General features: G+C 43.8%; 1 protein-coding gene and 1 pseudogene across 2 annotated transcripts in view; one reads left to right on the forward strand and one right to left on the reverse strand.

Moving 5' to 3' along the window:
• POU6F2 (POU class 6 homeobox 2) overlaps positions 1-26,710 on the forward strand; it is a 488,808-nt gene that overhangs the window by 357,792 nt on the left and 104,306 nt on the right. For both annotated transcript variants that reach the window (XM_059074318.2, XM_067041700.1), the window contains exon 5: positions 6,014-6,303. In XM_059074318.2, the coding sequence (XP_058930301.1) occupies positions 6,014-6,303 (290 nt within the window). The remainder of the gene's footprint in view (positions 1-6,013; positions 6,304-26,710) is intronic.
• Positions 18,354-18,989, reverse strand: LOC131762651 (ADP-ribosylation factor-like protein 6-interacting protein 1 pseudogene; annotated as a pseudogene).

Raw genomic sequence — 26,710 nt, forward strand, 5'->3', positions numbered from 1 at the left:
AAATTCTTCTGGTTGAGTTGTTCTAGATTCCATTTTTTTCTTCTTCTAGGGATTTCAGTGGGCAAGAAAAGTGAACAGTAAATACAGAGTTAGGGAGGCAAAGGCTGCATACATCAGGGAGCACGGGATTTCCTTTTCAGTGGCCCACGAGTTCACTGATTTGTAATACTAGGGCTGATCTGGGAGTCACTGTCCCCAATTAAGGGACAAAGCCATTTGGAGAACTCTTAGCTGCCACCTGACTATACTCTAGAGACAACACATCACAGAGTTCCATGGACAACGTAACCTGATACCGTACTACTTGGTTACTTTCCTTAAAATGTCACCAAGCTGCGCACAGTGTTGGGGCCCGCCCAGGGTCTAAGTGTAGAGGAAACATTGTCTCACCACAGAGGCAAACTTGTGACACGAAGGAAGTGTGCTGTGGCCCTTCCCCACCTCCCATCCACTCATAACTCTCACCCCCTTTCCCTCGACCCCATGTCCCTGGTCTTAAAATAACTCATGGCTCACACTCAAATTAGCATCTTTATCCTCAACATGCACATGTATATTTCATATCAGCAGGCTTTAAAAAACATTTTGCCTGCAGCAGGACAGGGGTACAACTGTACACACTTTCCCAGGAGCAGAATGATTCCTCACTGAGCGTCACACCTTCAAAGCAGCCTCTGTAAGCTGGGGACCTGTGCCACCTCTTCTCAAGAGCAGGGCCATGGAGGGCACCCCTCTACGAGGGAGTAGTTATCTTCGTCCCAACCCTCAGGGGGAAATAGCTTGCCCCTGATTCTGTTACCTTAAGAGGCTTTGGGAAGTGGCAGACCTAAGACTGGGTCGGCCATAGCGCTCATTAGCTGTGTGAACTCAGGCAGGTCACTTAACCTTTCTGAGCCCAAGTTCTATATGTATAACATGGCAGTGATATCATCTATCCATATGGTTGTCCTGAAAAGTTAATTCATCCGGGGACTTCCCTGGTGGTCCAGTGGTTAAGACTCCGTGTTTCCAATGCAGGGGGCACAGGTTCGATCCCTGGTCGGGGAACTAAGATCCCACATGCCACATGGTGTGGCCAGAGAAAAAGCTAATTTATCCATTTTAAACGGCAGTTCTTTCCAAGCTGTGAAGCAGTGTCTGATTTTGAACCCAAATTGCCGTCACCGTTCTTCGCCTGCTCAGGGTCCAGCTTCGGCAGCATTTCTAGAGGGGTGTCTCGTGTGCGCCTAGGACTGAATCCGTGGTCCACGTTGATAGCAATCCATTGGTCCCGCTTCCAGACCTGTCTGTGCCCCTCCCCCTCCAGCAGACACAGCATTCTCCTCCCGGGGCCCCCCAGCATCCTGCAGCCCTGCCCACGTCTCTCCCTTTGCTCTGCCAGGCACAGCCCTAGCCCTGGGGACTACACAGCCCTGCAGAGTGGAGAAGGATTATCCCCTTCCCTCGTGGGGTCCCAAGGCCAAGTGCGGCTTGGTCTCCAGTGTGCGAATATGGAGAAACAGCTATTAGCTATTAATAATATTGTTATTATTATAGTAAAATACACATAGCATAAAATTTGCCATTTTAACCATCTTAGAGCGTACAATTCAGTGGCATTAAATACATTCACAATGTTGTCCAACACTCACCACTATCTAGTTCTAGAACTTTTTCATTCCCCCCCCGCCCAGGAACCCCATACCCATGGGCAGTTACCCCCCAGCCCCTGGCAACCACTAATCTGCTTTCTGTCTCTGTGGATTCGCCTATTCTGTACATTCCATATAAATGCAACTATCCAGTATGTGGTCTTTGGCATCTGGCTTCTTGCCCTTAGCAAGAAGTTCAAGGTTGCCCTTTGTGTTTTTACCTGGTGCTCTTTCCCTCCCTAGGACCAGGCTTGCACCAGGGGACTGGGCTAAGGATGGGCTTGAAAAGCCATTACCATCACGCTCTTTGCAGGATTCCTGGTCACTTGCAGTGATAAACCCCACCCGCTTCCCTCCTCCTTAGCACGGGTCCTCTCCCCTCGGTAAATGTATTGCTTGCTATAAGGCAACTCAGGTCCCAGCCAGGCCCAGAGCTTGTAATCCTTCCCAGCAGACTCTCAAACCCAAGCCTCCAGTTTGCCAGCCATGCCCACAGATCCCCGAACCTGGAAAGTCCCAGAAAATGCTGACACTGAGCCCCTGACTACACTGATTCTAGTAGTCTGATGTTGTCCTTTGTGTTGACAAAGGTGAGTGAGCGTGTTGCTAAGAATCACACTTCCTTTAGCGTTTGAGTCCTGTTCGGCCTTCTGTGAACCCCAAGGTGTTTCAGTACCTTGCAAAGTACAAGACATGTTTGTATTTCTCCAGCATCATTCACGGCCTTGCCCTTCACGGGCAGGTAGAGAGGATGAGTTTACTTTACGTTTCTCTGTCTCGGAAGTAATTGTACGTAAAGCCCATCCCATGTAGTTCTGATACCTCTGTGGTGGAGCTTTATTTACGTGCCTGGTTTCCTGAGAACACCTTTAACAAAGATCCCAAAGGAGAAAATGTTTTTCCTAAATTAGTTGATATATAGAAACTGAACAAATGGAGAAATGCAAGCTTCTTGACTTCTCCTTTGTGATATTAAATTATTTATTTGGGAAGTTCCAATCCACTCTAGGAAATTCCAAGTTCGATAGAAAATTGTTTTGTGTTTCTTTTTCAAAACTGTAAGTTTTTCAAATTTCAAACATCCTAATGAAAACTTCTGTGCCTCTCTTTTAGTTTTTTCATACCTACTGTTAATGTATTTAAATTTTATATTAAACATTGGCCCATGGAGTGTATAGTAACCAGACGTAGAGGAAATAATCATCAAAGGACATAAATACCAGGGAAGAAAGTGAAGTCTTAAATCTTCTATGAAATAGGGTCAAAGCTTTACCCCCAACAATCATCATTTTACCTGCAAACATCCTCTGTAGTTGAAATATGTTCTTGAACCTTCCTAACTTGTATCTGTATCTCAGTATGCTTTATACAGTGAGCGATTTAGAGGCTCCATATTTTAGCATTTTTTTTGCATTTGTTTTTATATTATTGTGTAGGTGCCTTTGGCATTTTTTAGACCAGAGTGGCATTCTTGTACAGCCCCCTCATGCTTTTCTTTGCATCCAGTACATACCTGAACATATTTTGTTGTCCATCATTTCTTGCTTGCAAATGTCAAATTAGTTCATGTAACTCAAAGAGGTTTAGTTTAGGTTAATGCCTTCCCACGCAAGATGCAGGTTATGGGAAAGACATAGTCAAGCGATGTGAACTCACCAACATCAAGAAACGAAGACATATTTGGGACCATGTCTCATTAGTAGGTTAGGGTCTGCTGCACCTACCTGTCTGCCAATGTCTATCTGCCAATATTCCCTGTTTTTCTGTTTTTCAAATGCTTTCCTGTTTTCAAATGCTGATTTAGATAAATGCTTTTCTAACCAAAATGAAACAGTATGGTATTTAAGTCAACCATGAAAATAAGCACTGACATATGTGCCCCCCACCTGAAAGAAATCAGGACAGGCTTGATTTGAATCAGGCAGGAGGCCAGATGCAATCAGGTTCCCAAAGTCTATAACTCCACCTAAACGAGAGCTCAAGCCCCACTCCCCCAGGACCCTCCCTCCAGATTGCAGAAGATCCTGGGGGGTCAGAATTGAGCTGGGTTCCCAGCTGTTCAATAAAATCTGATTTTGTACAATAGGAGCAGGGAGAGGGGAAAATGGCAAAACCAGATCATTCTCTTAAAGTTCCGATAAATGGGATGCTAACTGGGTCTTTTTTTTTTTTTTAATATGGACTTTATTTCTTAAAGAAGTTTTAGGTTTGCAGCAAAATTAAGCAGAAAGTTCAGAGTCCCCGTTGACTGGGTATTTTCCAGCCCTCTCTCTCACAAGCCGTCTCTACCTGTAGAGTCCCAGAGCACTCTGGACTTAAATGAAAGGCAGGACGCACACTGGGCTCAGTGAACAGACCGAGAGTAACTCACTGACCCAGTGAGGACTTGCCATCCCCACTGGTCCAACATGGAAGCTCTACATGGACCTGAGAGCACAGAATTGGTATTTGGTGCCCCTGGGAAAAGGTCAAGCTCTCATTTCATCAATACAGCTATGCCTTGCTTTAAACAAACCTGATTATATATTTAAAATCTGACTTATACCAGTGGTGAACTGAGAGTGATCCATCTTCCTACTACTTTCAGAGACAGGCTCCCCCTCTCTAAGGTCTAAAATCATCAAAATGGCCCAAAGTTTCTATTCCAGGCAGTCCATTCTCCACACTGTCCTTCAGAAACATCACCTATGCCATACTGTCATCTGAGCGTCTCTCCAGCCTGGAATATCCTCTCTTCCTTCCTTCTGAGTATAGACTTCACTCTCTTGAGCCCTCTCGGTCCTCATGAACACTGCCTTGGCCTCTCTAGCCCACAGAGAAACCCCTCTCCTCATTTTCCTGGACCTTTTGGTCAGTTTCCACACTGTTGACCATTTAGGCAATTAACTGAGATGTATCAAGCATCTCAGTTAATTAGCAGGATTGTAACAGGCACCCCAAACCTGATTATTTCTCACGAGTTAATCTTATATCCATAAATATACTATAAACCCCTTAAAGTCAGGACTATGTCTCCCCGTTAAATCCTACGTACTACCAGACACAGCACTAGTGCCTAGCTGGTGTTTTCATTTCACAAAATGATTCTTAATTTTACAAAAATAGTCCCTGGTTGACTTTCTTACAGAGAAAACTTCAGATGTGCTCACCATAAGGTTCAATATACATATATTTTTAAAGAACATCTTTGTTGTATGAAGTCAGGTGTATGATATGTCACTTTACAGAACCACTAGATTTTTTTTTTAAGGAGCATATATATATATATATTTTTTAACGGGGACTGGTTTAATGTTGCGAACAGGAGTTACTACTTTGGGGAATCTTGACTAATTCTAAGCAGGGGAGGAACAGGATAGCATTGCAGCCAAGGCCCATGGGTTCAACATTGATCCTTATATTTATTTGTAGGCTTATTAGAAAGCTTTTAGGCTGATATTCAGGCAAAGAAAAAAGTGAACTTGTAGCAGTACTTTTCTCTAGATCATTCCTTGGCCGAACTGTTTTCCTGCTGCAGAAATTGTTCAGGGCTAGATGGGCACATGGGAACAAATGTAGTGAGCTCGGTGTTAAGACAACTTATCCCGCCAACGCTTACTTTTCACAGAACAAGGAAATCTGGAAAGATGATTTCACCCTCTCGGTTCCTGGCTTGTCTTTGAGGTGCCAGTGTGACCAGTCACCACAGTGCACAGCCGCTGACTATAACCCTTCTGGTGTGGGGCTGTGTCTCTCTGATGAGCAGGCAAAATGTTCAGACTCAAGCTTTTGAGTCTGCAAAACTAAGAAGCATGTACTGTCTTTAATTTTTTTAAAAAAAACGGTAGAAACTTGAAACTCAATGTCTAAGCAAATTGGCGGAGGTCTGAAGCAGCGAGCAGAAATGACACCATTAGTGGTATCGATGATGAAAAGGAGATTACGAACGGAACACGTTAGCTTTCTGTTCTTAACTCCATTTGAGCATTTGCCAAAAGAATTAAATGGGTTGAACTTTAAAAATCTAAACCAGATCTTGAAAGTCTTAAGTGTATTTCCCAAGCAGTGTGGAAAGGAAGAGAGGGAGAAAGTACTTAAAAATTACCTCTGTTCCTAGTACACCCCCTTGGTTTGCTCAGTCCCTTTGGAAGCAATGCCTGATGGGTTACTCTGGTCCTCCCTAAATTTTAAAATTTCCCCGAGAAGTGACTCTTGTTCTCGCAGTGCCCCGCCACCCTCTGAAATACCACGGAATTTCAGGGCATGCGGGTCAACTTTTTCTAAGGGGGAGCCGTCTCGGCTCGCGGGGTGCCGGCTGTCAAAGGCACAGCACGCGGTTTGGTCGTGTACGTCTCAGCTCCACGTGTTTGTTTCAGCTCCACGTTCCCTGTGTCTCCTCGCAGCTACCTCATCCCTCAACTCCCAACTGCAGCAGCTCCAGCAGCTGCAGCAGCTCCAGCCGCCGCCGCCGCCGCCCGCCCCGCCGGGCAGCCAGCACCCGCAGGCGCCCCCGCAGTCCCAGCCGCCGCCGCCGCCCGCCTCCCAGCCGCCGCCGGCTCCTCCCGCCCACCCTCAGCCCCAGAGCCGGAACCAACCGTCTCCAACCCAGCAGAGCTCCAGCTCCCCTCAGAAAGCCAGCCAGTCTCCGGGACACGGCCTCCCGTCGCCGCTCACGCCACCCAATCCTCTGCAGGTACGCTCCCCGCCCCGCCCCGCCCCGGGGACCGGGCCGCCGGCGGCGCCCTCCGCGGAGGCAGAGGGCGGGCCGAACGTAGCATCCACTTCCGCAGCGTCTAATTCAGATTGATCTCTTAGAAGGGGGAAGAGGGGGCAGAGAGCGGGCGGCCGGGGATGCCTGTAAGCGAGACAGATAGAAGCCCGTGGACGTTGCCCTCCGAAGGAAAAATGTTATCTGCTTCCTCCTGTGAGGGCCAGCACAGTGAGTGCGCTTGTAGCCCGTAATAACTCCACTTTATGATACTTTCTGAAGGCAGCAAAGACAGCATCCAATGAAAATTATTACTAGCAGAGCTTTGTAGCCCCGTGGAGAACTGCATCTCCTGTCCATGAGGCATGGTGGTTATTTCTCTCTGTTATGAATACAGCAGCGCCTTACCTTAAGTACTTGGTGCCCTTTTGTTTCTGTTTTTCCAAAGACTCTCTGGGGTTAGGAAGGTAAAGAAATTTAGCCCCGGTCTTATGTCCCAGATTCCAACCATTACTCTCCATGGATGAACACGTACTCTAAATTCATGCCGAGACCCTCCACAAATATGCATCTTTATAAAATAATAAAGCTTCCGTACATTTACTTTATTGCTGTGAAGCTGAGGGCATCCAAAATAGAATTTCAGGCTGATCATGAAAGCTCATCTTTAATCCACTCTCCTCGAGGAGCAAGGAACAGGAGCATTCAGGAATATATAATTTTAACATTTAGAAACTCATTAGATGCCTTTAAAATAAATTAGCTTTAAAAGATAGTGACTCTGATGTCAACAGATCAGATCCAGACATTAATAGCTCAGTTTTGGACTTAAAAAACGTAACGATGTTTTTTTCCAGGAAGATTTCAGATGATTTAGTACATCTGTAGTGCAGTGACACATTCCCACAGAGCAGAAAGCCGGTGCACTCATTTCAAAGGCCAACTCACCTCCCTCCTTGGTGGGGGGCGCTCTCACTGCAGTCAGTCCAGCCCCGCCCCACCTGAGGACAGGTGATGTTATCCTGTGGTGCGAAACAGCTAAGTATGCGGAGTCAAGATAAATTGGTCCGCAGACAGAAAGGCCAGTGGATTCGAGACTTGGTGTTTTAGAACCGATTTAATTTGTTGTCCTGTAACTGCTTCTATGTGTTTGGCTTCTCGGTGGCGGCCCACATTTTCTTGGAAATGTAAACATTCGGGTGAGATGAGTAATGGTTTTCCTTGGCGCTTGGGTCATGGCTACTTGCAGTTTGAGCATTTTCTCGAGTTGGGTTTGAAGGTGTATTTTTTAAAGTCTTACAAGTATGAGACAACACAATACCTTTGACATAAGACTGAAATGAACACAGGCTAAAAAACTCTTGCTTGTACACTTGACATCTATGGGGAGAGTAGGTCTAATCAAATTTACCAGATGCATGATGAGAGCAATCCTAATGTTTTCAGCATTTGGAATTCAATTCTGATTATTCCCAATAATGGGTTTAATGGTTGTTTAAAAGCAGTTAAATTAGATCTATCACAACACCATGTGATTAAACATTTCCTCTACACGAGCCGTCGAAATACGTGAAATTACCAAAGAAAATACGTGTCCTTCTCTGAGGGATGAGATTACTCAGTCCTGCCCCTAGTTGGCCTACTTAGTCCTGTATTCTGTAGAGTGAAGTGAAAGCTTTGAGTTCTGTGGACATCAGCCTTCTCAGAACACAGTCAACATCTTATAAATCTCTATAGGCCAATAAAAGGCAAGTGTAGACTACCCATTTGAATAGCTGTTGACAGGACATTAGATGAGATGACCGCTCGGCCTCATGAAAAACACATTCTGCGAGGAGAATTTCCCAAAGTTCTCCTAATAGTTTCCCATGGAAATCCGGGAGCTGTTTTGTTTTTTTGTTTTTGCAACAAAAGAAGGCTCAGAATCACATTTATTTCTTTATAACCCTGAGAGAATATTCTAATTTTTCACTGTTGGAGTTTTAACTTACAAACTTACTAAGTATATTGATGAGATAATACTCTAACTTCTTCTGTGGTTCTGATGAATGACCACTGAATGGGTGATGTGGTGAAACTTTAAAAAATATTACTGAGTAGATAGAGAACTAATTTTGAATAAGTCTACATCAGTAGGCATAAAAGGATTTTTTTTTCTTTCACGATAGGCATGTGTGTAAAGGAAATTGCGAATGCCATGGTTTTGAAATATCGGTTTTTCTCTGCACTAGCTGAAGAGTTTTTGAATTTGTGGAACATGGAATGTTTGAACTTTAGAAAAAGAAAACTATTTAAAAGGAACTGAAAGATATTTAACTCTCAAAGTTAACGATCTTTATGAACTAGAATAAAGTGTTTGTGTTTGAAGGTTTTTAAGAGGCTAATGATGAACTAAATTCATATATGACAGCTTAAATTCTATTTTACAGTTCTTTATTTTCATGTGGGCTTTGTCTTTTTACGTTATTCAAAATCTGTCTGAGACACGTTAGTTTAGAACATGCAACCTAGACTGTCAGAGAAAGCCAATAATTCAGAAGGGTTTTTGTTTAAAAAAAACCACAAAACTTTGAAGGATAATAAACATTTCTAAAACTGTACAGATGCTGTCATATCTTCAGAAAATATAATAAATGAAAGTAGCTTGTATAGGTATATTTGGTGAGGTTATTCCTCAAGATGAAAAAAAAAAATTAATAGTGCTAGCAGGCAGTAACACTCTAGACTAAAATTCTCCAAATACTTCTGGTCAGGTTTTTGTCTAATACTGCAATATAATTTGTTTCACTCTTTTACTCAAGTCCATGAAATGGATTGCATTTCCAAAACCAGGTTGTTGTTTCAAGACGGATATGAGTCTAGAGTATTATCACTTCAGAGAACTAATTTTGATTGGTCGGGGTTATGGGAGGGCTGGTGGTCCAGCATTGGATACCAGAAGCTGGCCCCGGAAGCCTGTCTTTAAACTCTTCACGGAGGATCAAGGTCCACTCACCCACAACTTCATTCTCAGGAGGGATGAGAAGTTCTGAACAGGGATTATAAGTGCAAACGTCTTCAGGGGCCAGGCAGTCCATATAAATGAGTAAAGCAGACTTGAGTATAAAACCCAAAATGAAAATTTGAAAACAGTGCGTGGGACAAACAAAATGCATCTGTGAGTTGAATTTAACCATTAGGTTCCAGGATGGATATCAATCCATACTCCTTATTTTTGCACAACCCACCTGCCACAGGCTGCATCAGAATCTAAAACCAGAAATATAGTGTGTTGGTAGAAGCAGATCAGCAACATAAGTGGAAGCAACTTCTTCTTTTTTTTTTTTTTTTAACATCTTTATTGGAGTACAATTGCTTTACAGTGGTGTATTAGTTTCTACTTTATAACAAAGGGAATCAGCTATACATATACATGTATCCCCATATCTCTTCCCGCTTGCGTCTCCCTCCCTCCCACCCTCCCTATTCCACCCCTCTAGGTGGACACAAAGCACCGAGCTGATCTCCCTGTGGAAGCAACTTCTTGAGGGGAAAGATACGGTCTAATCATTCCTGGGTAGAAAAAACAATACACAGCTTTAATTTCAATATATGATATTGATCTGGACCCCATAAGCCTAAGAATGGTGAAATACCTCCTTCCTATGACCTCTGAGATGGCTTTTCTTGAGACTTTTCCTTGGGAGTTTTTAACTTGTACTAAGGAAATTCCAAACATTGTGTGGAAGGCCTGGTATTTTCCTTCACGAGTGATCTGGAGATGAGCTGGACATAGTTGGAACCTAGTCACGGTGCCATGGGAAGACAGAGCTTGTTCTAATTCTGACCCTGCTTCCAACTAACTCACAGATGGAACAAGTTCTTTGGGCTTCATTTTCCTCATCTGTTCAATGTGTGCTGAATATGATCTTTAAGATCCTTTTCAGGTCCTTGAGTCTATGATCTAAATGTTGGTAGGCCTCTAGAATGTTATTGGATACTGAAAACCCAATGGTCCTGAAGATTCTCTGAGTATTCTTCAAGATCAGGTTAATTTCTTCCCACTCAGCTGGGTGGCAGAGTAGAAAGAAAGAAAGAACAAACATAAGTGGGGTGATGCTAGCAGAAGCAGATTTTATCTTAGCCAGAGAGTCCAAATTAAAGTCAAGTTTTCATCCTCAGAGAGTCACCACTGTGAACTCTGGTCCCTGATTGCTTTTTCATACCTATACATTAGAGAAGCGTAAGAAACCAAATGCTGCATTTAACCTTGGCCTTCTGCATACCCTCTTGCATGGCAGGAAGCAGGATCATCTTCTACTTTCTTGTTGTATCGCACATTTTAATAAGAAAAAAAAAAAAAAAACAGAGGAAGAGAGAGATAAGTGAAGCAGTTAGTGGGGAGAAAGCTATCCGTGCTTATATGAGGAATAAGGAGCACGGTCACCTCCTCAGGGGTGAAGTTGCTCGAGAGGTAGCGTAAAATTGTTCTCCACCACGTGCATTTGCTAATGTAAAGGTCTTGTGACCACTCAGGCATCCAGGAGTAAAACTGCATTCAAATTCCACCTCTGCAATGCAGCAAGCTCAGCCTCCTGATCTTCTCATGTGGGATGTTTCCCCCTCCCCCAGCAAAATTTCAGTACTACTTTCCAGAGTGATGGAGAGGGTGGTATCTTATCACTTTTTAGAACAAAGAGCCCAAGCCCTCAAGAAGGAGTTAGACCTACATGATTTCCATCGTTTTAAAGCAAATCGTCTCCAAGCACGTCTCCTTCCTATAGAAAAGGCCCAGTGCCTGGGGCCAGCCCCCTCTCTCCCCAGCAGTTAGTCTTAATTTAACACAATATTAGTCAAAGCTTGGTGAGTCTAAGTTCTTTTCATCTATAAATAGAGGAGGTAAAATTAAATACTTTCTGGAACTCTTTCCCTTTTATTTGGAGTTTTATGTTACAAACCTCTAAAACTCACTTGAGTGACCTATGCAGGTACAGGGGAGAAAAAACTCTTTTTTTTCTCTATTCATCCTAGGTTCTGAAGCTAGGGGCCTGTAAAGTAGACTAACGAGGGACAGATTAAGAAGAGAAAAACAAACAAAAGTTTATGACACATGCATCGTGCATACACATGGGAGCACTTAGTGATGAGTAAGTCAAAAGGGTGGTTAAAACTCGGGCTTATATAGCATCTTAACAAAAGAACAATACATTTTTAGAGAAGTGACAAGACCGAGCTTCTAAGTAACAAACTATGGGAAGGCAAATATATGGGGAAACTAATAGTAGATAAGCAAGATTTGTTATACAGATTCTTCTGGTGCCATCTCTGGGCTGATAAGGGTCTAGACTTGTCTCCAGTAATTAACTCCTGTCCTTCCTGGTAGAGAGGGGAGGAGGGCCACCTTTACAAATTTTTGTCCTGCTTTTAGGCAAAGCAGGAGGTTGGCAGAGAGCTTTTCTTATATCTACTGATTCTCAATTCCCTTCAGTGCAAAATAATCCTCCTGTCCAAGTGGCATATATTGGGATGGCATATTCTGGTACCTTTTGCAGGCATATTTATATAACCCCTCTGTGGTCATTATAAATTCTAGTAGAACTCAGTCTACACAGGGCTGAATCAAGTGTAAAATTCTCCTCGCCTGGACCAAGACTAAGATAAGACAAGTGAGGCATTCATTCTCAGATGCAGAATTCAAAGCACACCGAAAACTGCAGTCATCAAGAGAGATCATATTTTAATTCAGTCTTTAAAAAATCAAAATGAATGCCAAAATCCATGATGAACTAAATATTGCATTTTAAAATATAGGATCAGTAACAGTATTGAGCCATATTGGAGTCTGAGGCAAAAGGAAAAATCAGTAACACTGATTTTGTTGGTCATGAATTTTTTGCATTCGTTTTGATTTTTTAAAAATATCGCATTAGATGTTATTCACCTTGATCAATGTGTGGGGGGCACGCCCTTAAATTTTTTTTTAATTGCATATTTATTTATTTACTTATTTTTGGCTGTGTTGGGTCTTCGTTGCTGCTCATGGGCTTTCTCTTGCAGCGAGCGGGGGCTACTCTTGCTTGCAGTGCGCGGGCTTCTCATTGCGGTGGCTTCTCATTGCGGTGGCTTCTCTTGTTGCGGAGCACGGGCTCTAGGTGTGCACGCTTCAATAGTTGTGGCACACAGCCTCAGTAGTTGTGGCTCACGGGCTTAGTTGCTCCGCGGCATGTGGGATCTTCCTGGACCAGGGTTCGAGCCCGTGTCCCCTACGTTGGCAGGCGGATTCTTAACCACTGCACCACCAGGGAAACCCAACACCCTTAAATTTTGTGCCTGAGATGAGTTCCTCACTTGTCTCAGCTCGGCTACCAGCTGTGTAAATGATTTACTTAGCAAATACTCTCCGAGGTCAACGGCATTCTGTCCACTGGAAATTTCAGCCAGGTGTTGGACGCCACTTTCTAGTTGAACTTGAAAATCGTACCAAATTTTGCGCAGTAGAAAAACAAGTGCGTGTTGGATAATGGATTGGGACAGGGACGTGCCGTAGAAACCCATCCTCCTGTGTATTGTACAGGTCTAATAAACCAATCACTTTTTACTGAACTGAAATGTTATGACAATCAAAAAACTTCCTTGGCTGATATTTTTCACTGAACTAATTTATGGTTTATGAGATTAAGTTCGGTGAAAATGACAGAAGTATTACTATGTAGACAACATTCTCCCAGAGCAACCCAGGCCATGAGGACCTTTTAAAAACTGGAATTGTCCACACGGAGTGAGTAAGTCTTCCTCTTAGCCAAAGGAAATGTCATTATTATGGATGAGAAAATCCATCCAAGCCCAGAGAGTTCTCATGAAGATTAAATATAACATACTAATGAAAATGCTTTGTAGGCTATACATTTGTTAAGCAAATGTTAATTATACTACAGATATGAAAGAGTATGAATTTATTTCTGTTTACTTGACTATCCAGTAAATGGAGGACTTCATTCATGATTCCCTCATTCAGCAAGAGGTCAGGTGAGAAACGGGAGGCCCTTTATCCAACCGTATTCAGCCCTGAATAAAATAAACAAAACATATTTAGCTACATTCTTGGCAAGGGACAATTTTCCCTTTTATGAAAGAAAGAAAATCTCCTTTTAAAAAAAAACCCTCAGTTCAACATTACTGACATTTCAGAGAATTTATTACAAGCATTTGAGATCCAGGAGGAACAACAAAGTTTATATTGCTTTGAGAGTGGCAGGGGAAAAATTAGCTTACCAAGTATGTACTTATGTACTGTGGTGCTTCTTTGTCATTGTCTAGATGTACCATTCCTGGCTACTGCTCCATAGATTAGTCAAATCATGTAGAAAGGGGTTTAGCAAAGAAGGTGGTATGTTCACACCACTGACTTTGGAAGCTCACATCAAGTAGCAATGGATGGAATGGATGCCAGACTCAAAAGGGGCCATGGAAAGATTCCTCCAGCATTTGAACATGGCACGTTACACCTTCTCAAGTAAACAGCACCACCCTGATCGCGACAGTGGGGCAGATCCCTGGCTTGTCTGCAGCAAGTTCGGCGGTGAGCGTGGAGCCACACACCCAGCTTGGGTCCCATCACTGTCCGTTGGATGTAGCTGATAAGCTAATCCTAAAGTCTAGTTCAGAATGCTTCTGAAACAGTTTTGCCTGCATGTGCATAGATACAGGTGGCAATGTGAGCTGCCTAAAATATGCTGGCTGGCATTTCGCTCTGAATAAGCAAGACATAGCCAGTATTTATGTTAACTTAATACAATATTCTTGTACTTTCATGATCAAGTGTTATTTCTTGTAGTTTAGCCTCGATTCATTCCCTATAGGCGTGAGGTAAATTTTCCACAGGCTTTTTTTTTTTGTAGTTTATTTTATTTTATTTTTTTACATATACATGTATCTCTTCTTTTTCAAATTCTTTTCCCATTTAGGCTTTTATAGAATATTGAGCAGAGTTCCCTGTGCTATACAGTAGGTCCTTGTTGGTTATCTCTTTAAAATATAGCAGTGTGTACATGTCAGTCCCAAACTCCCAGTCTATCCCTCCTCCCCACCCTTCCCCCCAGTAACCATAAGTTCATTCTCTAAGTCCGTGAGTCTGTTTCTGTTTTGTAAATAAGTTCATATGTATCATGTTTTTAGATTCCGCGTATAAGTGAAATCATATGATATTTGTCTTTCTCTGTCTGACTTCACTTACTTCACTTACTATCACTTCATGATAATCTCCAGTTCCATCCATGTAGCTGCAAATGGCATTATTTCATTCTTTTTAATGGCTGAGTAATATTCCATTGTGTATATGTACCACATCTTCCTTACCCATTCATCTGTCGATGGATATTTATGTTGCTTCAATGTCTTGCCTATTGTAAACAGTGCTGCTCTGAATGTTGGGGTGCGTGTATCCTTTTGATCCGTGTTTTTCTCCAGATATATACTGGGATTGCTGGATCATACAGTAGCTCTATTTTTAGTTTTTTAAGGAACTTCCATACTGTTTTCCATAGTAGCTATACCAGTTTACATTCCCACCAACAGTGTAGGAGGGTTCTCTTTTCTCCACACCCTCTCCAGCTTTTATTGTTTGTAGATTTTTTGATGATGACCATTCTGACTGGTGTGAGGTGACATCTCATTGTAGTTTTTAAAAGTCCACAGGCTTTTAAATTGACTCCCAAATTATAGGCTTGCAAGTGAATATTCTCCAGTTTGTAAAGAAAGCACTTTTGCCATTATCTGCATTTATTAAGCACTTATGGGGTACACTGTGGCCTTAAGCAAGGTTTGCAGAACAGCATAATAATGCCATAGGGCAAGCGTGATCTTTTTCAAAAAAAATATTTATTTATTTCTGGCTGCCTCGGGTCTTAGTTGCAGTGCGCAGGCTCCTTGTTGTGGCGCGGGCTTCTCTCTAGTTGTGGTGTGAGGACTCAGTAGTTGTGGCATGCGGCCTCTCTAGCTGTGGCTCATGTGCTCAGTAGTTGTGGTGCATGGGCTCAGCTGCCCCACAGCATGTGGGATCCTAGTTCCCCGACCAGGGATCGAACCTGTGTTCCCCACGTTGCAGGGCAGACTCTTAACCACTGTACCTCCAGGGAAGTACCAAGCATGGTCTTTAGAAGTAAGACAGACCTGGGCTCAGATGCTGGTTCTGCTGGGTAGTTAGGTGAGGTCAACCCGTCCTTCCGAGCCTCAGTTTCCTCATTGGTTGGAGGGTCGATGTGAGGATTAAATGAGATGATTTGTATGAGAGTATCCTAATAGCTGGCCCACAGAAAACATCAATATCCTGCCTGCCTCTTTGCCTTCCTTGACTATAGATATTATAATCCGAGGAGGACTATGAGACAAAGAGACCCACTTGAAGTTGAACAAAAAGCAAATAGTCATGGGATTTATAATGCACTTGTACACCACAAAAGTATGCCCGGTTCGCTACATGAAACCCCTTACAAGCTAGAATGCGGCTAATAATGACACGTGAGTTTTGTTGGGTCAGAGAGGTTTGGAGGATTTCCGAGGAGGGAGACTTAGCAGAGGGAGGGTAGAGCCCATGCCGTACAGGTCAGGGCTGCACAAAGGCCTAGGAGATGTGTGGAGATTAAAGGCTTCTCACTTCAACCCACAGGACCTCACTTTCTTCATCAATATAAATAAGAACCAAAATCTCCTATTTCCTTCTAAATTCCCGAAGTTGTGCTTTTTTAGTGTGTGAGTGAACAGGAAGAATCTTGGTGTCGCTGGCTCTGCTGCTCACTAGCTGTGTGACCTTGGGCAAGTCACCTAATCTCTGGGACTCGGTGTGTCACTTATTACATGGAAAGTTTATAGTAGATAATCTTTAAGTCTGTTCCAGCTTTACAGTCTATTTATGAAATAACACAGATAAGGTGGTTTGAATTATGCAGGAAGAAAGAACTATGTATGTAAAACACCGTTACCCATGACACATATGTAGGACTCAAGAGATACTCCTGATGCTATTTGGCTAATATTTGCAGTGTGTTTTGAAATTTACAAAGTGCATTTTTATATACATTATTTCATGCATTTGGCCTCATGGGTTCACAGTTCTAATAATCATTAGCATTTTTTAACGGTATCTTATACTCCCTAAGGACTTCAGCCTCTCATTTTCTCCTCCCAACAACCCAGAAGAGGCAAAAATCATCTTCATTCAGATTCAAGGAAATAAGAGTGTTAGGAAGTTGAAACAGCTTCCTCAGCGTCGTTGTCAGACCTCGGAGCACCTCCGTTTATATTTTACCCTCTCTGCAATGTTCATTTGGGTTGTTGGTGAAAATTTTTTTTTTTTTTCTTATTTGGCTTCCAGCATTTTCTAAGGCAACATTTCTCAAAGTGTCTTCCACAAAATTCTAGTCCAAAGAGATTTTATTGAAAATGGATTCCATACTTTTTGGGATTCCAGCTTTTTTTATTTTTCCCCTTTTACACAAAACAAAGTAGAAGAAATAATACAGGATTAAAACTGCAAAAGTAGTTAATTAGTAGAACACACATACACACAAAAATCCAGATAGGAAGACAAGCTTATTTACAGTGAGGCAACACATGTAAATTATGGTAGTTTGTATTAGAAAACCTTAAAAAAGAAAAGTCAAACATATGCTACATGAGTGCCACTGTTTACAGCAATATTGAAGGGGAGAAAACAATACTTATTTAGGAACAGATATACCACAAGGTCCAGGTTTTACAGCATCAGTGCAATAAATTCACAAAACTATATTATAGCTAGTTAATCAGTTTAAGAACCGTTCCCACATATGTCACATTTCCAGCCTTCAGAGGTTCATTCCTACAGATTTCAACTGCTCCATCTATTGGGACCAAAAGCAGCCAGTGTTACCATAAAATAAGAATCTTAAGGCTTACCTTTAAAGGCTTATTCTGGTCTTGAAAAACTAGTAGGATTTTCTACTGAAATGAATCTTGACTAAACACAGGATGAGTTTTGTTCTTTATTGGCTGGTCTTGGAGCGAAGGTCATAGACATGACTCTTAACCTGTTATGTATGTACTTTAGTTTCAGTTAGCTGAAAATCTGAAATTAAAAGTATGCTAAAAATCCTAAATACCATCTTGTGTAAGCCTGCTACTGAAAAGCCTTTAAGTATGTACTAACTTCAAGTTGAAGTGCACAGGAACAAGAGTTCTAAGCCTGTCAGATTCCCCATTTAGGAGGAAGGATCAATGTTTCCAACAAATTGCTAAATTCTGCACAAGGGAGAAGCCAACTCATACTAGGCCATGGTATTAGGTTCATTTTATTCCACGAGGATTCTTCTCCCACAGTATTGAAACAGAATGAGGAGTGAATCTTAATTGGTCTCTTCATCAGAAGTGGTAGACTTGGTTTCTGTATTCACGAAGCCAGACAGTTGTTTAAGCAGAGTGTGGAAGCAGACAGTGGAACCAGCTTCCTGTAGTCACAGACCACAGTCTTGTATCCAGCTAAAGCAAAGATCAGCTTGAACAGTTATCCCAAGCCACTGTTAACTGTACTAAAGGATGAAGTTCACCACTATATTATTTTAAAAGTAAGAGTTCAGGGGCTTCCCTGGTGGCGCAGTGGTTGAGAGTCCGCCTGCCGATGCAGGGGATACGGGTTCGTGCCCCGGTCCGGGAGGATCCCATGTGCCGCGGAGCGGCTGGGCCCGTGAGCCATGGCCGCTGAGCCTGCGCGTCCGGAGCCTGTGCTCCGCAACGGGAGGGGCCCCGACAGTGAGAGGCCTGCGTACCACAAAAAAAAAAAAAAAAAGTAAGAGTTCAGTTAACCCTGGGTGAGAAAAACCAAGACAGGTGGTAATGATGAATGAGTTGTCCATATAAGGCCAGCTGATGAGAACACACCCATGAAGACACTGGGCATAAAGCCTTAGTTGGCAAGTCGGAATTTCTACTAACTAAGAGCAGAAAGAGGGACAGCAAAGAGCTACATCTGTAACATTTTAATATCCAGACAACATAACAGACACTGTCCCCAAGGACAATGTATATGCCATTAATCACACTGAATAAAGCAGATGCATTATTCATTTTTCTTTTCTTTTTGTTTGAGAAGCTTTTTTATCTCTCTTTTGGCCATTCCAATGTACTTCAAAATGAATCCATGTTGGTTTAGTCCAGGAAGCAAGAGTAAGAAAGTCACTGTCAGGTAGGAGAGAAGGAGGTTGTGGACTTGCTGTCCCACCCAAGCAACCGCAGCAAGAGAAATGATCATGGTCATGAAGTACATTTTAGGCTTTTCTTCCTTTAGTGTAAAGAGGCGTTTCCACCAGCCCACAGCTCTGCGTCAAGTTTTTGCTAGATCGCTGCAGATTTCATGGAATCACTGCTGTTGCTCAGTGGTCCGTTTATCGGAGCCAAAAATTCTAGGCGCTAGAATGGGAACAAGGTAGTCCGCCAAGCACAGAAACAGAACAAAACGGGAAACTCCTGACAGAACGGATGGATCTAGATAGTAGATAGTCAGAAACTCCAAAGAAACCACACCCGTGATGGCAGGTGGAAACCAGGTCTTTCCCATCGGAGGACTTTATCTGCCATTAGCATCACTTCTCCCCATCCTTGCAGCTGCTCTTCCAGACTTGCAGTCTCTGCAGCCAGCAGGTTGGTGCTGCGATTATCTCCTTCCGCCGTGTTCCCAAGGTGCCCCCTCAGCGAGCCCAAGACGCCCCCAAAACTGGCCTTCCTCAGAGCCACTCACGACAACCCTAGCCTCTTGGGTATATCTTGATGAATATTAGAATACTAAAAGCTAAAAGACATCCTTTAGTAAAGGTGTCTAGTTAACATTATTTAACCAAGAATTTCCCAAACTTATGTAGCCACTGGACCTTTTTTTTTTTTCATATAACACTGATTAATATCCCATGGGAAATGCCTTCAGCAACCACTGCTCTAAGGCTTCCTTCTCTATTGTACAATCCGCACAACTAAAATAACCTTGCATTTCCTTACCTAGAACATCATAAAAAAATCCACATATCTAATCCAATGGATTGGACAGTGGAGACAAGAAAGTATAGAAAGATTGGGGAAAGAAGAGAAGGAAAGACTCAAAACCAAAGTAAGAGCAGGGAAAGCCGCAACCAAGGATGGTCCTTACAGTTGGCAACAAGCAAAATCATTGAGTCAGAAAAACGACGGAGGGTCTGGCTGGGGTGCCCCACATGGCGGCTGAGGTCTTGGAGACCTTCTCCTTCAGATGGTCCTTCCTCTCCTCTCCTCTTCTTCACTGTCCCTCATTTCTCCTGTTCACACACCACTGCACCTGGAATCATGCCTCCCCATGCCAGGACCTGGAGAAGTGAGAGCAGGGCACCACTGGACCCTATAGCCCCTGGCAAACCCATGGAATCAATAGTCCAGAGAGAGGGCACGCCCTCCCCTCCCCTCATCTCCACCCTTCCTGCCTTGTGACTGAGGAATTTCCCGGAGTCAGGAGAGTTCCCCAATACCCTGACAACCTCCATCTCCACCCTTGTGTTTTAAGAGGGGTTGGATTCCAAACAACAGGTCCAGTCAGTCTAAAATCTATAGCCAGGACTAAGTCCTCTAGGGTACCAGGCTGTCCAAACCCCTTGTCTGTGGGGCATTGTCATAGTTATAAAGCTCTTATCCTGGCTCTTTTTCTGTTTCCTATTTAAAAGAAAAAAAAAAAAAAAAAAAGACCCTCCAAGGCACTGGTGTTTTCCTTCTCTTTCATCCCCCACTGTTGAGAAGTAAATTGGGCATTCTGGCTTCAAACACCAGTGCTGGGGCCCTGAGAGTGCAGAGGTAAGATAGAGAAAGGCGCCATATTGAGAAGACCAGTTCCAGAGTCTCTTGTTTCATGCATACGAGGAGCCCATGTGGCAAAAGTTCAGATGCCCCTCGGAGTGGCCGTCCACGGGAAAGGGCACTTCCGTGCTGTCAGCCACGCAGTGGGGGTGCCTGCAGGGCCACAGATGAGCGCAGTGGTGCATTTGTATGCTGACAGCTCTCTTCTGGGAACTAGTGTCTGAAGGCCCAGTTGGGCTCCAATCAATGCAACCTTTCCAACCCGATACATTTTGTCTGAACTGTCATTTGACAGGGATCCGCCTGGTGCCACCACTTAGTTTTCTACACCAGAAAATATTTAACTGACATAAAAAGGAAGTAAAGTTAGGGATCTCCTTCTTTTTCTCAGCTGGACTCCATACCCTCCCAGAGGCTGGCTGCTCTTTGTTGAACTCTTTGTCCTTTGCACTGGGAGGTTATGAATGTGGCATTTAAAGAGAGCAAAGCAATGTTGAAGGCTTCAGAGAGGATAAGATTTCAGAGAAATCCTCTCACTTCCCCCAAGGAAAGGTCTCCTGAGCCTGGCTGGCTTGGAAATGTCTATATTTTAAATCAGAGGGAAAATAATCTTGTGCTCTTGTCTAAGGTTCTAAAAAGTAACATTCTTTGGAGCACTTATCACCTGCAGTATTCTGCACCCCATGGAAGGAATTTGAACAATTGAGGGCCGAAACCAGATGATCCTTGGAACCAACCTCTACAAGGCAGAAAGTCATTAAAGGCAGAAAGCAAAGATGGGGTATTTTCCAAGCTCCCTGCATGTAACAATCACAGTGGATTCATTTTAAGCATCTTCAAGGTACAACCCGCACACCATTTTCATTGCTAACGACTCTCCTTAAGTGATGAAGTGGGGGTCTTCATACCAGCAAGACCCCGTATAACCAGATATTTTCTAGGCCCCAGGGGTCCATCATCTCACTGCCTTGCTTGACCCCCTCCCTCTTTTGGACTCACCCAAGCCACACCATCTACAAATAGCTGGGGCCATGCCCACACCACCCACTGTATTTTGTTCCATCCTTTAATTTCTTTCCCAAAAGACAATTTCCAAACTCAGTGCCAGTGGCTCTCTGCATTGGATGCACACTGGGTTTACCTGAGGAGTTTTTTAAGAATACCAATGCCTGGGTCCCACCCAGAGATTCTGATTGAACCTGAGTGGGGCGAAGTGTGGGTAAGAGCATTTTTTTTTTTAAGTTCCCCAGGAGATTCCAGTCTGGAACCAGGGTTCAGGACAACTGCCTGTGGTCTTATGTCAATAAATAGGCTCCCAATTGTTCATTTCTAAAAGAGCAAATTCCTACCTCTTGTTTATACAAAATGCTTTTTACCAGATCTGTTGGCTGCATGAGTTGGTGCGAACTTTGCTTCTGTGATACAATAAAACTAGGTCTTCATTTCTCAAAAGAATGAACCTGTGTCACTTCTGCCCTGCCCCTCCCCAGATTCACAGCCCATCATGGAATGAAAACAACCATATCTGTATGTGTGTGTATATATATATATATATATATATATATATATATATATGTGTGTGTGTGTGTGTGTGTGTATATGTGTGTGTGTATATATATATATATATATATATATATATATATAGTTATCCACTAGAGCCTCTTCCCAATTCTGAAGTTGGGTTATTAGCCAGTATTTGCAGAAGAATCTCAAACCTGGTGATTCACATCTGATACTCAAATTGTAACAGGGAAAATAGAGAATCCTTTCAGAATGTTTAACATTCTCTCCAAACAAGAACAACTGCTGCTGATTGAGAGCTTGCTGCTAGATGTTCCAACTGCTGTTAAAGTGTTGACTCCGCTAATCTAGACTAGGACTGCTCAAGCTTTCCTTACATATGAATCCCCCTGGGACCTTGACAGTTGTAGACTCTGATTCGGTAGCTCTGGGGCAAAGAGCCCACCCCGGAGTCTGCATTTCCAGCCAGCTCCCAGGTGATGCTGGTGCTGCGGGTCCCTCGCCCATATCTTGAGTAGCAAAGCTCTACTCCGTGAACTTTTGAGGCCCCACTAGCGCCATTTCACAGATGAGGAAGTTAGGGCGAAGGACCTATGAGAGGCAAGATTCAAACCGAGGTCTACCTGACCTAAAACCTTGTCCACTGTGCGAATCTGCCTCTTTGTAGTCTTTTTCTCACTGTGGCATGTCCATCTTTCAGAAGAGATCTCACTTAAATCGCATCATGATTTCTCTCCTTGCAGATGAAGATGGAGGTAGAGGGCCTGGTGGCAGAAAGACTCTTACTTTCTTGTCTTGGTCTTTCTTCCTGATCTCAGTCTTGATCTTACATGGCTCAAGAACCAGTAACTCTGAGGTTAGGGGTGAGGACTCAGCCACATCTGCTCTTTATTTAGTAAATACACTAGTTTTGTTGAAAGCATTTCCACCAAATTGAAACTCAAGTACGAAGAGATGAAAGTGGTCTGTGACCACTAACTACCTTAGAGCTGAGATAGCCGACAGAATCTCTGTGAGAAGTCAGAAGGTCTTATTCCGGTTTTTAGACCCTAGATCGCCTTGCTACATAACCAGATACAAAGATCACAGCTACCTACTTTCCTGCCACCGTCTTCCACGCAGCCATGAAAGTGCCCTTGAGACTGTCTGCCTCAGAAGAGGGGGAGGGAGTCTCCTCTTCCATCATCATTACAATACACTTTTTCAAGAGCAAAAGCCAAGCTACGTGCAAAACAGGTGGCAAAAATCATTCAGATACAGAGTCAGAATGTAGTTGCTGGTGAAAAGTCCTATAGTGCAGCTTGTAAAACTTCTCGATGCTGTTAATCAGGGGTGTGGGAACGTGTACAAAATGACGTTCCAATTCAGCATCTTCACTCCACAGCCACGTTTGTTTTCTGAGATGGCCATTCCTGTTAGAATGGAGAATTTGCTTTATGATAATTGGGAGCTGTGCCCTCATGGTGAGGCAGCGTTTTCTTTGTAAACGCGAGATAAGTCTTCGAAAACATCCAGCCTTCTGAAGTTCTTGCCTGTCGTTTCATATTTCCTGTAGCGTCATCTCGTATTTCCAGTAACTCAGGCACGTCCTTGACACCAGCCCCAACGTCTGCCTGATCGAACAGGCAGGTCCTGCTCATTAACATCTTCGTCTTCAAAGAACAGAGACCTGCCTGGACTTGTACAAATATCAGCCACTAGCCTTAGGACGCATACATGAATGCATGGGTTGACGTAAAAGAAAACAAATTGGGAAGATACACCCTTAAACCCTGCCGATGTGCATCCAACACATGGCTGGCCGTGGGCTTGCATTCGACTCTATGCGCGTATGTGGACTTTAAATCTTGTTTTTGTTTTGTTTTTCTTTTTGGCCGCACTGCGCGCAGCATGCCAGATCTGAGTTCCCCGGCCAGGGATTGAACGCACGCCCCCTGCGGTGGGAGTGAGGGGTCTCAACCACTGCACCGCCAGGGAAGACCCTGTAGACTTTAAATCTTCGGAGTTATATGTATGCGTGTTCCATATTTGTGTGTAGACAGCTCTGCGTTTCTTTGGTACATACATATGCACATATATATTTAAAACCTTTTTCAGAAGCACCAACTCAGGGACTCAGTCAAGGGTCCACTTACAGGGTCACCCATGTAGTCTGGGCAAGTCGGTGGGGTGTGAGCACAGAGGGAGAAATGACATTGCCTGGGGCTTTCCTTTCCTTCCTTCTCTGCCTGGGACGTTTTGAGAGAATGACGAAGCACTGCTGGAGATTATGAATTTGCTTAAGTGTGAATGGGTGATGGCTGGATGCCGCCCGGCCCTCCCCAGAGGTGATTGACTGGGACGGCAGGTCTTCACACTTGATGCCTGGATTTGACTCGGAAAGTCTGCCAAGTCTTTTACTTGGAAATTTATCTTAATTAGATCTGAAAGACCTGCTACAGCAGAATAGTCACACCGATTAAAATGAAAAACAGGAGAAATTACTGATCAAATTAATCATAATGTCGGGTTACAGCTGTAGGTCTGATGTAATTTGCCACTCCAGTGAGTTACATCGGCCCCGGCCCAGGAAAGGGAGCCGGCTTTATGCTGATCCGTGACACCCGCCCGCTCCAGGCTGCCTGGCAGGAGGCTGATTCCATTCATTTTCCTGGCTTGCTCTGACCTCCCTGCTGCAACTAGAAACAAATCAGGCACCAAACAAATGGGGGTGGGGGTAGGGTAAACGAGAACTAGTCTTTTACCCCAGCGATCCCACTGTTTCAAGAATGATGAGCTTCTTTCTAAAACTGAGCCCGCGGGCTTGGGGCTTTGTGCTTGCTGGGATTTTGGCTTTTGGTTTTTCCACTTAACCTCCTTTTAGTTTTACTTGTGGTGACCTGACATGGATTAGATGCAGAATGGGAATCAAAAGGTCAGAGGACAAAACCTTTGGCTCTAAGCCAGGAGAAAAAAACCTTTAGAAAAATCTCCTTGCCAACCTGCCTCTATGACTCAGACAGTGGATTGAAATAATCTAAAGTGTCACAACAGAGGAGGAAGAAACCCAGCCTGTAAGAGCTAGTTGTTCCCAGGAGGGTATGGTCCTGGTATTCTAATTTTTAAATAAACACCACTTTACCCCATGCCGTGTGTTCTGGGCGGGGATGGAATATACAACTTTTTTTTAAGAAAATGTATCAGAGAGTCCAGATTCTTTCCAATGTCTAGCCCTGACACTGAGCTGTGACTCGTGCAGTGCTTACGAAACCCATCTCCCTATCAGCAATACAAAGAAGGGGCCCTAAAGCACACCCCAGTCTAGACATTCCATGGAAATGATCGAAGGTTAGGAGCAATGTAGGACCTCCTCTCCAACCAGTTCTGCTTGATCAAGGAGCTAGATCAGCCTACCTAGGGGAAATCATCCTAAAACAGAGGTGACTGGGAAGGAACAGGAGGAGGAGGCCTTCTCCCCAGTCAATAGTTAGCAGTAAGACCTTCCTCTTTGACCTTATGGTGGGTTGCTCAAATACCAGTTATTCATTCCTGGACTAGGTTCTTTATACGCTTTTATCTCCAGTCTGAAAAGGCCCCCAATCCTTTCTCCATTCCACCAGGAATGAATCTGGTACATTTTGTAAATGAGGGAGGTAGGCAGTCATAGAAGACAAGGTGGCCTTGGCACTCAAGAGGCTGCATCTTCTGGACCTTTCTATGGTTCCTAATGAAGATTTGGGTGGGGCCACATGCCCAGATTGGGGAAGGATATAATAAGCATATTTTGAATGATTATTATATGGGTTTAGTAGTTTTTAACCAGAATTTTGTAAAGAAAAAAAAGGGGGGGGGGCTTCTGTTTAAATTATATACATATAGACATACATAGAGTTACATACAGAGATATATAGAGAGAAGAGAGAGATTTATTCGCATATATATTATTTGTATGTATGTATGTATGTGTTGACTTGGGTTGTTAAAAGTATTTCTTATTATGGTGCAAGGTCAGAAGAATTTGAAAAACACTTCTTTGAAAGACCTAGCTCTGCAGGGGGACAGAGGTGGGAATTCTTAGACGTATAATAGCTCGGGAAGCAGATTTATCAGCATCCCAACATACTCGGATGAGCTCCTAAATGCTAAACGTCCTCCCCAACAGTCTAAAAAGACCAAAACACTAATGCCAACCCCCCGATTCCCCCCCGGCTGCACCACACACACACACACGTTGCAGGGGAATTCAAGATTCAGCATTATACCACTACCCGGGCGGCTGAAAACACACATCAAATGAAGAGTTTAGGGCTTCCCTGGTGGCGCGGTGGTTGGGAGTCCGCCTGCCGATGCGGGAGACGCGGGTTCGTGCCCTGGTCCGGGGGGATCCCGCGTGCCGCGGAGCGGCTGGGCCCGTGGGCCGTGGCCGCTGGGCCTGTGCGTCCGGAGCCTGTGCTCCGCGATGGGAGAGGCCGCAACAGTGAGAGGCCCGCATACCGCAAAAAAAAAAAAAAAAAAAAAAAAAAAAAAAAAAAAAAAAAAAAAAAAAATGAAGAGTTTAACACGTCGATTAAACTGAGAAACAGAATAATGTATTAAAAGCTGACTGAGTTATCCCATCCAAAATGGAGAGAGAATTCTAAAGAGAAAGGGAAAGAAGAAGGGAGAAAATGGTTGGAAGGAAGCTCGGGGCCCCGCCCTGATGAACTGACTGATTGCGGTTCCTGGAGGGTTTACCCCGGGAAAAAACCTCGTTCCCCGGGAGCGGCAGGCCAGGAGCCGGGTCCACGGGGCCCTGGTCGGAGGAATCGTGGGCTGTAGAGCGCCACGTCCGAGGGGCCTGGAACTTTCCTCCATTCTCCCACCTGGTCTGCCCCCCCCCCCACCTTTTCCCTGATCTGGTCTTCATGATTCTGGTTTCTCCCTGATCCAGTCCACTCTGCAAAGCACCAGCAAGCGAACCTCCCTAAAAGAACCCTCTGCTCACATCACCCTCGTGCTCAAGGCCCTCTTGGTCTTCTCAGCCTGGGTGCTGTGTCTCCTCTTCACCCATCTCCCTCCTCCCTGCACTGGC

This window comes from Kogia breviceps, chromosome 9 (genome assembly GCF_026419965.1).
Source record: "Kogia breviceps isolate mKogBre1 chromosome 9, mKogBre1 haplotype 1, whole genome shotgun sequence".
In the NCBI taxonomy this organism is placed as follows: Eukaryota; Metazoa; Chordata; class Mammalia; order Artiodactyla; family Physeteridae; genus Kogia; species Kogia breviceps.